Source organism: Acartia tonsa, chromosome 10 (assembly GCF_053477335.1).
Source record: "Acartia tonsa isolate MP-2025a chromosome 10, ASM5347733v1, whole genome shotgun sequence".
In the NCBI taxonomy this organism is placed as follows: Eukaryota; Metazoa; Arthropoda; class Copepoda; order Calanoida; family Acartiidae; genus Acartia; species Acartia tonsa.
In genome coordinates, this window is record NC_137269.1 from 2990010 (window position 1) to 3006440 (window position 16431).

General features: G+C 37.5%; 1 protein-coding gene across 1 annotated transcript; it reads left to right on the forward strand.

The window, feature by feature from the left end:
- The first annotated feature begins 9357 nt into the window (after positions 1-9357).
- LOC145330389 (uncharacterized) lies at positions 9358-15093 on the forward strand. The gene is made up of 2 exons (XM_080175028.1): positions 9358-13496; positions 13851-15093. The coding sequence occupies exons 1-2, from the start codon at positions 9358-9360 to the stop codon at positions 15091-15093; spliced, it is 5382 nt and encodes a 1793-aa protein (XP_080031154.1).
- Positions 15094-16431: the final 1338 nt, after the last annotated feature.

Consider the following 16431-nt stretch of genomic DNA (forward strand, 5'->3'; position numbering starts at 1 on the left):
TTACTCGTACCTAACTATTACAGGAATCACCATGCAAAATTTGAAATCGATAGGACAATTCTAACATGCCTAAATTAACGAAAAAAGCTATTTAAAAAAATAAAAAAATCAACATGTTTAAAATGGACGTACGGACATTTTGGAAATGATTATAGAGTTGCTACGCTTTCTAAATCGTACCTAACTACTAAAGGAATCACCATGCAAAATTTGAAATCGATAGGACAATTCTAACATGTCTAAATTAACGAAAAAAGCTATCCGTTACGGACGGACGGACCGACCCTAATTATAGAAAAGCTTCGCTTTTAAAAACATGAATCTTGAGGAAGGGATAAGACAATGGCCTATTATTCATTTTAGAAACTATCGGAGTTTGGGAGGGAGGGAATATTGGGCTGTTCATTACACTAGTCCCCAAAGTGTTATTATTCGTTGGTATAACAACTTTGGGGATTGAATTATGATTGGTTGGTTAATTAAGTTGAGTGTTTAAAGATTTAACACCATTTGTAATCTACAGAGGTGATAATCATGTATCATTATCATTTTACATAAATTTTTCGGCACTTGTCTCTTTAGATCCCTTAAATTTGGTTATATTTACCTATTGAATTTTAGGACTTAACTGTAAAAAATGTCAAAAATATTTTGTAAAGAACCACGTACATCTTAGTTTTGAAAAATAAATTTTCTCTTAAAAGCATAGAATAGTTAATATTATAGGTTTTTTTGTACTTATTATTTGTGTAGATTTGATATTTCAAACCAGATTAAATAGAGGATTTGTAGTTTTTGAGATATTTGACCTATTAAGAAGCCCCTTAATAAAAAAATATAAAAACCAAGAAAGTCACTAAAAATAATCACTTTCTTATTCATTTATCATTACTAAGCAAACTCCAGGTTCGAATCCTGGCTGATTGACCGCGACGTGTAAGAGGAATACGCTAAATCTTGAATTTATAAATCTAAGCCCCTCTGGGCTAAAAAAGCATGCAAAAACTGTTAAATATTGCTTGAAATTTATGCATTAGCGACTAATTTTAAGGGTCCTTTGAATGCATAGTCGGGTTTTTAGCTATTTTTTATAGGTCTAATTAAGCTTATAAAGGATTTTTAAAAAAGTTTGTTATTTATATCTGAAAGGAATTAAGTAATTTCTTACAAAATTAGACGCTGCAGAAATGAAGTAAGGCTGTAATGTTCTAAAAAAAATGTTCTTCATATTTCTATTTTTTCGTCTGGTACAGTTAGCTCTTTTACTTAACTTAAACAGGCTAGAATTGTCCTATCGATCTCAAACTTTTCATGCTGATTTCTACAACAGTTAGGTACGACTTAGAAAGCACAGCAACTCTATAATCGTTATCAGAAAGTCCGTACATCTATTTATAACAAGCTGATTTTTACTTTTTTGACAACAAATAATGGTTTTGAATGTTAAAAATATCCTATTCATCTGATTTTTTGAATACTGATTCCTATTTCAATAAGGTGTAATGTTATAAGCGAAGCATCTCTATAATCAAGTCCTAAAAACGTCAGTATGTCCTCAAACAGTAACATGTATTTAATCAGTTTTAATTACAATTTTGTATAGACATGCATTAATATTCAGTTCTGACACTTCACAAGTGTTAATGTTCGTTTGTCCTTCCATTTCAGAGCTTCGCTTCTTTCATGGATGTTGTCATCCTTGTTTAATTACCTCTTGGGGCAAATCCCCTAGAGGCTAGGGGCGAAGCCGCTAGTATACATATAAACAGTAAACAAGAATCATAATATCATTATAAATATAGATATTAGTTAATAAAAATTTATGTTAATCATGCCCACATTTATAATGGATTTATTAAACATAAAAATAAAGTGAAACTTGTAGCTTGCTAAAATAAGGATCCCCATCCACCCCCATTTACACCATCCCCTCCCCTCCTACTGAAATGAATTCCATGACCCCAAATTTGACACTTTGAACAATAAAATCGGACTACAATTGACATAGTTACACTTTAACCCTTACAGATCGGGGGGGGGGGGGGGGCTCCAAGAGCCCCCCCCTCTCTAGTTTTTTCAATCTCATTTTTTTTTGTAGGTAAGATGGAGTGCTGTGACTTCATGACTTTTTAAGTTTAGTAATTATACGTCGGCAAGAGTTGATTTTATTAGGATATCTGGTCTGTGTCGGTCGTGGTGTCCGGTCAAAGTCGGTTGGGTAGAACCAAAATTAGAAAAAAATTCTAAATAAATCTTAATTTCTACATTATGACTTTTGTGTATAAAGAGAAACCTAAAATTTTTTTGGTGAATACTTAGATATCAATGACCTTCTGAGAAAAGTTGTGTTATGACCGTTTGACCTCTCCCTGACCGACTTTATGACCGATTTTTGTCCGGCTTTTACTACAGACATATATCATGAATATCGTGGCTTCTATTACAGCTAGAGACCTATAAATTTTTTTGGTAAATCCTTGAGCAACATCAAACAGATAAAAATATTAATTGGCGCCGCCAACCGCCGTTTTACCGCCGAAAATGGCGGTTTCCGTTATTTGCCGTTTTTCGGCGATGATCAGAAAAAGTAATTTTTTTAATTATGAAAAATAAAAGTTCGTCCTAAAATTTGGTCATCCTAGCTGCAAAATTGGCCGCTCTACAGCTGTTTTAAAATTTAGCGGCTGGCCGCTAAAAAGCGGCTAAGGAGCGGCCTGGCCGCTATGACTAGAAAAAGTAATTTTCTCTAAAAATACACATGAACCAACAGAAAAAAATTTTACGTCTATCTGTAACAGGAGCCGAGATAGGGGGGGGGGCTCTTGGAGCCCCCCCCCCCCCCCCGATCTATTAAGGTGGGAATTGGGGCCCGAGCTGTAAGGGTTAAAGGGCCCAAAAAGCTAGTGATAGGGTAGCTGCGCTACTAAAAAATTTTCATATTGCTCTGATAACCAAAACCTCTAATTAGACATTTTAAACACGAAATTCAAGATAGTTGATGGATAGATAAATGGATAGATAGATGAATAGATAGATGATTAGATATATGGATAGATAGATGGATAAGTAAATGGATAATCAGATGGATAGATGGATGGATAGATAGAGGGATACATTGATGGATGGATAAATTGATAGTTAATGGATAAAGAGATGAATAGTTGATGGATAAATAGATGAATAGTTGATGGATAAATAGATGGATCGATATATAGATGGATAAATAGATGGATCGATATATAGATGGATAAATAGATGGATCGATAGATGGATAGATAGATGAATAGATAGATGGATAGACAGATGGATTGATAGATGGATAGATAGATGGATAGATATATGGATAGATAGATGTATAGATTGATGGATAGATAGATAGGGTAAGGGGGGGCTATTTTCGGGAGGGGTTAATCAGTAATTTTCTATCTACCTTCATAAAATGACCTTTATCTCCATGTTCCTTTCAAATGACAGAAAAAAAACATAAAAGCAAATTTGTTTGTTGTTAAATTACCTACAAAAAAGTATAAAATTTTTGTGAGATGAATTTTAAGTGTACTAAATAATTAAATCCCCTTTTTGGTTGATTTGCCCCAATGTGCATTGGGCTAAATTATAAATTATAAACACAATTCTCAGTCATTTGGGACAATTTATCATTCATTGTCTTATTCGTATTTTTTTTTTTATAAAATAGAATTATTTTATTAAAGGGATAAGACAATGAAGTACATTCCCAATGATTATATACAGAATTACCCTTTCTGTAGATTACTAAAAGTAGTTGGAACGTTTGAACAATCAACTTAATAAATCAAAATTCAAAAATGTAAAAGCAAACGAAAAAGGATATGTTATTATAAAACTTTTGGGACTACATAGTGTAATAAAGAGAAATGTCCCTTCCCCCTATGTTTTTTTTAAAAGCGAAGCTTTTCTATAATTAGGGTCGGTCCGTCCGTCCGTCCGTATTCGTTAATTTAAGCATGTTAGAATTGTCCTATCGATTTCAAACTTTGCATGGTGATTTCTGTAGTAGTTAGGTACGATTTAGAAAGCGTAGCAACTCTATAATCATTACCAAAATGTCCGTACGTCCATTTTAAACATGTTGATTTTTCTACTTTTTTAACAACAAATTTTTATATGATCTAATTATCCGTTTGATCTGAAATTTGGTATATTGATTCCTGGGACAACAAAGAACAATATTTTAAGCGAAGCAACTCTATAATCAAGCCCTAAAGATGTAAGTATGTCCATAAACATTATCCTGTATCAAGCAGTTTTTCAACAAATTTACTTACAATTTTGCTTCGAATCTTATACTTTTATATTCTGATTATTCAGTTCAGACACTATACAAGTATTAATGTCCGTTTGTCCTACCGTTTCAGTGCTTTGCTTTTATGGATGTTGTCATCCTTGTTTACCATGCAACTCATAGTCCCCCTTTTTTGATGGCTGATGTTGCAGGGAGGGAGGGGACATTGGGCTGTCTTTTACACTAGTCCCTTTTCTTTATAATAATGTTTTCTTATTCATTTCATCAACAACTTTGGGACTTTTGATTGGTTGGTTCATTTAGTTGAGTGTCCAAACGTTACAACCAATAACTGTAATATACAGAAGATGTAATTTTGTGTATCATTATTTGGGAAGTACATCAATTTATCGGCCATTATCTTATCCCTTTAGATCCCTGGTTGCTGTTGGATATGACATTTTTACCCACTTGTTATGAGACTCGGGAAAAAAAGTTGAAATCCGGAAAGAAAAAGGAGGGGGAAAGATATTCAGTAATTGTATTTCTCGTATTCATTCGAATCCGGTGGATAGGAACCGGTTCTCATCCATACGAAAAAACTATGTCTACCATCGTACTATATCCAGCTTTCTACGAATATAAAAATGTATAATCATAAGATTAAAACCAGTTTTTTTAGCCGGTGCCTTCGGCACATCGGGGCTAAAAAACTAGTTTTAATCTCATAATTGTACATTATATATCCGCGGAAAGCCGTTTATAATACGATGTGAGAAATAACTATTCCAGTATGGCTGATTCGAACCGGTTCTGTGCCATACTGAACAATCATGTATCGTATCGTATCATTAACAATTTTCGGGAATAGTCTCTTTCGTAACATCGTCGTATTTTTAAAATGGCTTTTTACAGGTTATTTTATTTTAGGTTAGGTTATATTGGGTTAGGTGATTGCCCCACAGGGTTAGGTAATTGGCCCCGCAGGGGCTAGAAATAGGAGAAAAGCTACTGTGAAAAATACGAAGAATCGCACCTTAAGGTGCGATGTTACAAAACCCCAATTTTCTACTAATAAGAAAAAAAACATAATATTAATACCAGTTTTTTAGCCCTGTCCTGCAGTCCTCTAAGGGCAAACAAATCTGAAAATAATCTTTTTTTACTATCCGCGGAAACAGTAAGCTAACAAAAGATCTTTTTAAATAACAGAACAGTAAAATGTGATACAGTAAATTGTTGAGTTTTAACTTTTTAAAGAAATATGATCCCAGTTCCTTGTAAATAAGAGATATTAACTAGGAATTTATAAATATGGGGAAGGGGACACAGTGGGAAATTCATGCATTTACAAATTGACACAGATAGCAAAATAATCAGCAGTTTTTTTGGAGGGTGGAGGTACCCTCTTCCAAAATGATTAAAAACCTTCCCTTGGCATATGAAAAGCTTTAATATCAAGGAGAAACATTCAAAAAGGGTAATTTTATGAATCATCATTGAGCTTGTACATCAATTTATCGGCCATTGTCTTAAATAATTTTTTCTTGTAAAATCAAATTTAATTATGGGGGTGGGTTTATAGAAAGTATACAAAATTCTCACTGTTCAGGGTAAAAAAAGAAAATACAAATTGGGCACCAATTTCATTTGTCACATTTGGGGGGGGGGGGATGAGGGGCGTAACAATTTCCCCCGAGGGGGGGGGGGGGTGTCAAGGTAGGATCCTATTTCCCCTGGGGGCACAGCTTGTCAGATTTTTTATACATCTGAGAAATTGTAATGTAAGTTAAGTACCTGGTCCATCTTTCTTATATTATAATTTTTTATTATAGTTTTTCAATTTTGCTTAGAATGGATTCGTAATATTTTTCTCATTCTAAAGTTATATAGAAACACATATTTTTAATGTCTGTGTAAGGATATTTTTACGTTCAAAGTTTTGATTAGACCAGGATTAAAAAAAAAGATTTTTTCAATAATTACCCAACAGAATTTAAAAAGTAAGGTGTCAAATTAAAGATCTTACTATTTTTGTTAATAATGGCAATTTTCTTCTTTTATTTTGTTGCGTTTTAGTACCTTAAAACCGACTTAATTTTTTTAAAAACTTAAATTACTTCAAAAATAAGAGGTCTACATAAAAACCGATTGCATATCTAAATTCTATAGACAATTTTACATCTACTACTTACTAAAAGAACTGGCTAGCTATTCTAAATAAAAAGCAATAAAGTTAAGACACCTTCTTTACTTAAAATTTTGCTTCGACTTTATACATTTATATTCTGCTTATTCAGTTCTGACACTATACAAGTGATAATGTCCGTTTGTCTTACCGTTTCAGTGCTTCGCTTTTATGGATGTTGTCATCCTTGTTTACTTTAATTCTGAATTCTGGAAAAAAGTAAGTATGTCCAATAACATTATTCTGTACAAGCGGTTTTTCAACAAATTTACTTACAATTTTGCTTCGAATCTTATACATTTATATTCTGATTATTCAGTTCTGACACTAAACAAGTGTTAATGTCTGTTTGTCCTATCATTTCAGTGCTTCGCTTTTATGGATGTTGTCATCCTTGTTGGGGATAAAACCAAGTGAAATCGTAAAATGATAAAAACAAAGCTAAAGTTGTAGTAATCTTTATGTGTAGTAACTTTTATTGTAGTTAATATTCAGGGATTGGACAATGGAAGAAAAAGATTAATATTCAGGAAAGGCCAATGGAAGAAAAAAATTGATATTCAATCTAGCCAATGCAATAGCGGGATAACACGGGAACACGGCCTCTAGTTTAAAAATAAACGAATGATCATTGAAGCATTAGTATTACTAAAATTAGGTCTTTAAAGTCTTTTACCACTAGTTTTGGATTATATTTTAACGGAATTTTGTTTAAACTTAAAAATAATGTTGAGAATCATCAAATAAGTTCTATTTTAAATATTTGATAGTCTGACTTGTGTTAGTTTTTATAGTTGGTTAAATATAAAAGGGGGGAGTCTGTGGCAATTAAAGAAAATTTGTCGTCAACTTAGGTTGCTAATATGGACCTTATCCTTATTGGCCAGTTCGTTCATCCAGTATGAGGGGTGTGGTTTGGGTAAAGTGGGTGGATGGGGGTATCTTTATCTAGTTACTCGTAGCGCTGTATTAGAGGACTGCAACATCCAAGTAATAATATATTGATTTCTGTAGCCCATCCTTTACCTCTAGAAATTAAACCAATAATTTCTCTTTTTTTTCCCGGAAATTTTGATGAAATCAATCTAAATCAATATTTGTCTTGACCATTGTGAAAATACAATCTTATTTGTAATAATAGATTATTTTCTTTTAGTATCCTTAGGTATACTAAAGTAACAGGATGTATGGCTGTCTGTCTGTTTGTCTGTACTGGAGGATCTAATCGCTGAACCGTTATGGTTCTCCTTTACAGGCTAGCTACTTATAGGTCTTAGGAAGGTTAATAACTATATTGGGAGAGTGTACCACCACCCTCCCAATATAATTCGAAAATAAAAATATACCTTTATTTTTATTTAAGTGCCCCTAGAGGCCACTTTTGACGTAGCCGCTAGTCTTTATATAACTTAATAATTCTAAGTTTCTTCTAGTAATATACAGAAATATTTGTATAATAATAACAAAAGTTTTTAAAATCGAAGCTGTTCTTTTATTACAGTAGGTTTGTACGTACTACCGCCCGTACGTCCGTAAGGGTGTCCCATCCCCTTAACTTTAAGGGGGATAGGTGATTTTTTTACGCTTTACCAGTTCGTGGACACTTTTGGGACTCTTGAGTAAGTTAGTGGACACCTTAGGAGGTGTAATCAACACCCAACCACAAAAATACATCCCTCGATTTTTCGTTAAGGGGGGTCTAAAATCTTAGATGGGGGTGTCAATATTTTCGGATATGCTTTGCGCACCCAACTGGCCAAAATCCTTTGCACGCCACCGCTTATGTTAATAAGAAAACAGCATAAAATTTTTAATTGTTTTGATTTAAAGTATCATTACTTTATCTTCTTTGAGTACCATTCTTTAATGTCCTGTAATACGCGGGCAATCAAAATGGACAATTGTTGTACATTCACAATAATTAACATAACTAAATCTTCTGTACTTTAAAATTATTTGTGTATTGGAAGTATAATAGTGTGATGCGTTTGTGAACTCGAACCTTTATCCTTTTGTTTTCCTTATCATTAATGTCAGTTTGGAAAGCGCTGAGATTCAAATTGAAAGTTCATAATTGGACGCGGCAATCAAAACAACGCTTGCGCTTGGACCATAAACAAAGCGAGCGTGGCCATCTTTAATCTTTCTTTCAAAATGTGCGGAATATCTGCGTGATAAAAAACCATGTATAGTCAGAATTGTGGTGTTGTCCATACTGAAAAATACCTTTGAGTGCTTCCTGGCTTTACAGGAACAAAAACTTCAGTAAGAATTCTTTCTTTAAGCATTTTTAATGGAATGGAGTGATTTTTTTAAGACGGCAAATTAATCTTTCATTTTTACTTAAATTAGACCAAGTAATTAATTTATTTTTGTATCAGAATATTTTAATCGTAGTCTATAATGATTTTGTTTATGAATTTCAAACTCGTATTTAATTTTAATTAATTTTAAGCAAAAAATAACCCTAGCCTTCTTATATATTTTAAAATATAATTTCGAAGTCACGCAACCTCTCATAATGAATATTTACTTTATTAAAAAAGACGATTGTTCCAAATAAGAAAAAGATTTATTCTCTTTTACAAGATTTATTTTATCATGTATTTAACATTTTAATATTTGATTATTAATTTTGTTATTTTCTATTTCAGCATGACCGTTTTCATACAATAAATTGTATTAGTAACTATGCTGGTTTTGTCTCTTGTGGGAAGTAGCAGGTTTCGTACGTCTGTACCTAAAGATCTGGTAAACGGCCAGCCAAATGCCGTTGTACCGAAACAATGAAAACGGTAAGAAGTCCAGTCAGCCAGTCAAAGCCAGTGACAGTTACCGTATGTGTTGAATGTGAATAAAATTCTACACGTGACTATAGTTGTAATCAGTGTTAACAAAAGTGAAAATGCCACCTAAAAAGAATAGGTATGCACTATTGTCGGACAGATTGCCTAGGGCAGTTGAAGTGATAACTGAAGAGTTAGACAGAGTGATGCAGGTAGTTTCGGATACCGCAGACATCAATGTTAATCTCACCAAGGAATGCATCCTTGTTCATGATGCGAACCTAAATCTTGAACGTACCATGAACGGTCTTCAACAGCTGGACGTGTTAATCCAGGATGATGATAACCTAAAAGATTTTTATAGTGACATTATCACGGCACAAAAAAACTATAGCGAGTTAAAACTTACATTAAGTGCCATAGATGAGCTAAGAGCGATAAACAATGAGGTCTTAGTTCTTGGTGATGATCTTGCAGCTCACAAAAACAGTTTGCAACAACGTTGTATGCAGATAGTGAAAGTTATTAAAGGTGATTACATACCTCTACCAACTAAAATTATCAGTGATATGACTAAACTGATGGAGACGCTGGCAAAGGCTAAGCAAGAGCCTGTTATGCCAGTCTCGGGTGCCTCGGTAGATCCTATGCTGCCGTCATTTGGCGCTCAATCGTTTGCTGCCAGTCCGATGTTTTCGTCTCATGGGTACATGCCACGCCTAGACGAAAAACTCCTTCCCAGCTTTGATGGGCAAGAATCTTCTTATGCGCAATTTAAGGAGAATTTCCAGAAGCTTACTACTGGATATGAGCCCAGCTACCTGCAGATGGTGTTAAGTTGTGAACGAGTAATGAAGGATAAACCGTTGAGGCTGCAGTTGCAACAGATTGCCACGCATGCAGCGCAATGGACATATTTGGACCAACTGTTAAAATCCAGAACCAGACAGATGTTGTGTATATTCAACAACTGGGACAAGAAAGGTAAATTGTCCGAGAGCGGCCAGATTGTCAGCGCTCTCGCCGAGTTCTCAGGTGCCATCAACCAGCTCGAGCAGATGACCAAGGCTGATGGTAAGGACGCAGTTTCTACAAGCCAATGGCTCACAGTTTTATTGTTGGAGATGTTATCTAAAAAACTGCCAAAAGAGTTTCAGGATAAGCTCGACCTTGCACTCGGGAGCATGGACGTTCCCGATGTGCCTAAGCTGCTGGATATACTAGAACAGCAGCGTGGCGCATTATTGATGCGCAGCAGCCACGGCTTGGACACGCCGTCCAAGAAGAAAGGTAATCCTGCCGCAGCTGCGGCCGCCGTAGGTAAACCTGGTACACCTAGCAAGTTCAAGAAGAAGCAGTCCTGTCCGTCAGACGGCTGCAGTGGAGATCATTTTTTGTTTAAATGTTCGAAGTTTACAACCATGTCTGTTCCAGAACGGAAAGATTTTGTGATGAAAATCGGCGGGTGCCTCTTATGTCTTAATAAGGGGCACCGCGCCTCAGAGTGTCCACGTGCTGAGAAGCTTGGAGGCTGCAGGATCAACAATTGTGGACAGAAACACAACTCCCTCCTTCATGAGTCCGTCGCCCAGGTTTCAGCTGTGTATGAAGCGCCATTTTTGGGTGAGAATAATTACATGTTGATGCTCCAGAAGCTGGACGTCTACAAGAGGAAGGTGCCTGTGTCCGGGATGTGGGACACAGGTGCCAACCTCACCATGGTTACACAGTCTATTGCCAAGAAGTTGCAGTTGCCCTCTACTGGACGTGTAGCTACTATTTCAATGGCTGATGGCAAAGTTCAGTCATGCCCAACAGTTAAACTCTGCCTGGTTGACCGTAACAAGAACAAGCATGTTATGGAAGCAGCTGTTGTGCACACAATTGGACATACAGATGGGCTGCGCAGCATGGACCCAGTCGCCGCAGCTGCTCTGTTTTCATTGGTCAATGGACCACTGGATATTCTCTTAGGGCATGTCACGCCCACGACGTTTCCAGCGGCGGATAAACTCATCGGCGAGTCAAGATTATACCGCAGCATTTTTGGCACAGGTTTCCTTGTTGTTTCTGCCGATGGAAAGCCTGTTAGCAAGCCAGTTGTTTGTAAAGTTACTAAGTTGGAAGTTGCAGCCATGGACTTCCTATCGTCGGAGGCGTTAGGCGTGCAGCCGCCGCGGCTGTGCAGTGGATGCACGGGCTGCAGGCACTGCCTGGCACTTGCGTCAGGCAAGTCAGCCGTTGATCAGCGAAAACAGGATCTGATAAAAGAAGGTTTAACATTGGATCTTGTGAAGAAAGAGTGGACGGCAGCTTATCCATACCGGCTGCCAACACATACGCTGCCGAACAATTCGCGGCAGGCGTATAATATTGCGCTTTGTGATCGCCGGCGCATGATAAAAAACGGCGAATATGAAGTATTCGTGAAGGTGTTCAAGGAGGCGGTGTCCCGTGGGGTGTACGTTAAAGCCACGCCACACGACTTAGCATTTGAAGGTCCAGTTTATTTTAATTCATTAGTGACGGCCTTCAAGGATAGCATTTCTACCCCCTTGAGAATCTGCGCAAACTCTAGCTTGACCTGCAATGGAACAAGTTTAAATCATATTATGATGGACGGCCCACCACCTACCTACACTTTGTTTCACAATCTTATTCGGTTCAGAAGTTACAAGTGTGCCTGTGTGTGTGATGTCTGTAAATTTTACAATTCTTTGGCGGCCACATATGAAGATTCGCAGCTGAAGAGAGTGTGGTTTGCAGAGGATGAACATGCCAACCCCAAAGTTTACTTGACCAAAAAAGTTAACTTTGGGGAGAAATTGGCAGGCGATTTCGCCGTCACAGCCCTGAGACTTACAGCACAGATTTTTGGAGGGCGCAGCTGCCAAGATGTTCATGACGTTTATGGATCTGAATACGTAAAAGGAGCAGAGGTAGTTGCAAAGCAGGACCTGTGGAGAAGTGAGCAACAACCTACCGGTTCCAAGTTTGTACTGCATCAGGATGCTCCAGCTATCAAGCTGGAGCAGTGTACCTACATTGATGACCATACTGGCGGCCATAATAGCAAGCCAGAAGCTGTCAAAATGGTCGAAGAGTTGAAGGAAATGATTGAACCTGGCAACTTCAGCTTTAAATCAGTTATTTATTCTGGAGATGATGTTGATCCTGTTAAGGTACTGGGCATTCAATGGGCCCCCAGAGAAGATGTTCTTACTTTACCTGCTCGGGTGAATCATGGCGCCAAGATAAAGGGCCGAAAATTGCTGGAGGACCTTGATCTGTTAGATTTATGGAGAGCCATGCCAGAATGTGTAACGAAGAGAGAGATTTGGCGGGTCGTACAGCAATTGTATGATCCTCTTGGCCTTATGTGCCCACTACTCCTGAAGTCCAAGCTTATACTTCGGGAGGTTTGCATTAGTGGCGTATTATGGGATGAGCATGTTCCTGCCAAGCTGAGAGATGACTTTGTTGATAGTTTGGCCGACAGGGCTAAGCTTGGAGAAGTGCCATTTCAACGTTCTTTAGTTCCTGATGAGCCACTGGGGCTCCCAACCATCATTGGTTTTTCTGATGCTTCAAGTTCAGCCTACGCAGCCATCATCTACCTACGTTGGCCAACGGCCAGAGGCTTCGAAGTGATTTTATGCAGTGGCAAGAGTCGTGTGGCTCCTGTTAAGATTGAGTCTATTCCAAGACTTGAGTTGTTGTCATGTTTATTAATGGCAAGATTGGCGGACGCAATTGTCCGAGCCCTGCCCTTTGCAGTAGCAGGCAAGATGTTTTTTAGCAACAGCACTTGCGCTATATCGCAAATTGTGTCTGAATCAGTGATGTTAAACATATTTAACAGTCATCGTGTGAGTGAGATTCAACAGCTGACCAGCCCAGAGGATTGGCGCTGGCTTCCTACAGATCAGAACATTGCAGATCTTGCCACCAGAGGTGCCTGTACCATTCAAGATGTTTCACCAGGATCCAGGTATCAGGATGGGCCTGAATGGCTGCGCCTGGAGCAGGACCAGTGGCCTGTAAAGACGGCGGGTGAAGTAAATCACCCCATCCCAGAGGCTGAGATGAATCAGCGCATGGTCCGATTGAAGTGTATGGCCGTCCAGGTAGTAGATACTGATTTCTGGAGAACTTTAGCACGACGTACCTACAGGCAGGCACGTAAAACTATGCAGGCGGTGATCAGAGCTGCCAACTGTTTTAAGTTGTTGCTTGTTAAGAAACGAGTTCCGGCCAGGCAAGAGCCGATGAATGATTCGGTTCCAGCCGGACAAGAGCCGACGGGAGTTTCGGTTCCGGCTGGACAAGAGCCGATCAGTGTTGCGGTTCCAGCTGGACAAGAGCCGATGGGAGTTTCGGTTCCAGCTGGACAAGAGCCGCTAGTTGATTCCAAGTTTTATGGCAATCACACTTTTTCAATTACCTACCTAGATGTGGTGTGTGATTTATTCCTGGCATCATACAACCAGGATAAGGAGATGGTTATGGAGGCTGAAGGTAAATATGATAGTCTTCAACCTTATTACCACGAGACTGAGGTGTATTGGCCTATCGTTGGTAATAATGGCTATTATCCTGTTCGTAAATTCAGAGTCCTCAAGATGCGGTCCCGTGGGGACGAGGCCTTGGAGGCAGCAGCCGAGGGAAAGAAGAAGCTGTTCAAGGATTCCCCTGGCCTTATTTTGATTGATCGTCACAATAACTTGGCCAGACTGTTCCTACAGCAGGCCCACGATGAACTTGGCCATGCCGGTCATAGAAAAACTTTAGTACAGAGTCGCAGGTATGCTTGGATATCACATGGCCGCCAAGAAGCTATGAAGGTTGTCAAGTCATGTTCCAGTTGTTGTCTAGAGTATGCATGTCGTTCAGCCCCAACTATGGCAGACGTCCTGCCAGACAGGTTAGAATCTTCAGTTCCATTCTTCCATGTTCATCTTGACCTTGCAGGCCCGATGGAAGTTACAAGACCTGGCGTCCGCACCAGGAAGAATCCAGCCAAGTACAAGGTTTGGTTGTTAATTGCTTGTTGTCGTTTTACACAAGCAGTGTTTATTGATGTTCTGCTGGATTACAGTACTGAGGCTGTCATTATTGGCCTCAGAAAGCTTCAAGCATTCTACAATATGCCCAGAGTTGTGACTACAGATCGCGGCACCAATTTTCTTGGCTCGAAAAGAATACTTGATGAAGTTATGAAGAAGTCTGATGTGAGTTTTGAGTGGCACCTTGTACCGACTGGCGCTCATTCGTATGCAGGAAGTGTTGAGCGCCAGGTCGCCATTGTCAAGCGTGTCCTCAATAAGAAGTTGTGTGGAGCTGTTGTCAATCACAACGAGTTGTTGCTGCTGACTGCTGAAACTGCTAGAGTTTTAAACTCTAAACCCTTGAGCTATGCTACACAAGGGAATGATGTTAACACATGGAGAATCATTTCTCCTGCTGATTTGTTGGGTGGCAGAGCTAACGACGGGATTTGCTCGTTCGAGACCAGTTCCAGAGATCGAATTACACGCCGTTTAAGCCATCTGGAGGAGCTGACTAGACAGTTCCATGAAGTCTACAAGCAGCAGCTGCTGCCTGAGCTATTGCGCACGGTAAAGTGGAGGCGCAATCAAGTTCCGCTGAGCATTGGAGATGTCGTTCTTGTTGACGGGTGCACCAACTTGGTTAAGAAGTATCGCCTCGGCAGAGTTCAAGACGTACGTGGCGGTGGCCGTACAGTTGTAGCCCGTTTCAAATTGTCCGATGATGTTGAAGCCATGGATAACGAGATTTCTGCAAGACAATTGTTGAAAGTAAACCTACCCCAAGATGATTCCCAAGACGATTAAGTATTTTTTATTAGTATCGTTCTTTTCGCGTATTTTTTTTAACTTTCAACAATTGCATATTTTTAATTTATAATTGACGCAAATTTCCTTACAATTTCATTTAAAATTATAAATGAGCTCAAAATTTTATTTCCAACGCATAAAACTAAAGTTTTCTATTCGAATACATAAGTTTTCTTTACGGATTTATTTGATCGGGACCTGGGATTTTTTCGCGTAAAAAATCTTAGGTACGTATTTTTTTTTAAATTTGGATGCGAAGCATTATTGTCGTTTCTTGTTTAACAGACATGAAATATGATATATACAGATAAGAATAGAAATGAAACACATTTGATCATTTTAAAAAATATCTTTTTATATTACAAGCATTACAAATAATTTAATATTAACTATATATTAAGATTATTATATTTTAATTTCGTTCTGAAGATTACCAAAAAACAAAAAAGCAGTAATTTTATGAACACAGCAGATTTACTTTGATTTGTTTGATTTTATTTTGATGAGTATAGCCTAATGAAACTGCTATACAAAGCCTTCCAGCTCTGTTTCCTTGGCTGAAGACCTTGCATAACAGCAAAACTAAAGCTTAAGAAATATCTGATAATTTCAAAAAGATTCTTTGTAGTTTCTTTGATTCCTTCTTTCTTTGAAGATTTTAACTTTGGAACATTTTTCATTCTATTTTTTTCAGAAATGTTTGTGAATTGAGCCCCGCGCCAGGAATCCTGTTCACGGTTACACAAAAAAGAAACAAAACATAACCATAAACAGGACTCGTCGCACGTGGCATTATTATAATTGTAGTGCGTCGGTTTGATCTGCAAGCTTTCGAGGCTCAGGTTGAACTGAGGCCCCAATTGCTCTTAATTTTAAAAGACTGTATAAATAAGTACACGGAAAAGCTTATTATCTATTCAGCCAAAGAGAAATTGCCAAATAAACACTTTTTGAGACTTTTCTTTTACTTTGAGCTTAATTTAAAATTCGCATATGCAAAAATGCAATTTTACTTTCATTTTGATGTTTTATTGATGAATTAATACAGTTCTTTTATTTGTTCTTAGATATAAGGATATTTTATTTTGATGATATGTTTAGATTAAGGATAATTTTGCTTTATTTGATTATTCTGTTTATCTAGATTTAAGGATTATTTTCTTATCTATCTTTTACATAAAGATTTGATCGAAGAAAGATTTTACATATGCATTTTCACTTTTCTTTAACAAAAAAGATTTGTTTGAAAAGAATTTTTTTGTAGTAATTATTCTTCTTTTATTAAAAAGATTTGAATGAATTATTTGATGATTAATGCAGATTATGTTTAGCATT

Bases quoted from the DNA above. Each gene is read 5' to 3' on its own strand.
- LOC145330389 (XM_080175028.1), top strand. From the start codon at position 9,358: ATGCCACCTAAAAAGAATAGGTATGCACTATTGTCGGACAGATTGCCT. The intron at 13,497-13,850 runs GCAAGAGCCGAT...TCGTAAATTCAG, and splicing joins AAGAAACGAGTTCCGGCCAG to AGTCCTCAAGATGCGGTCCC.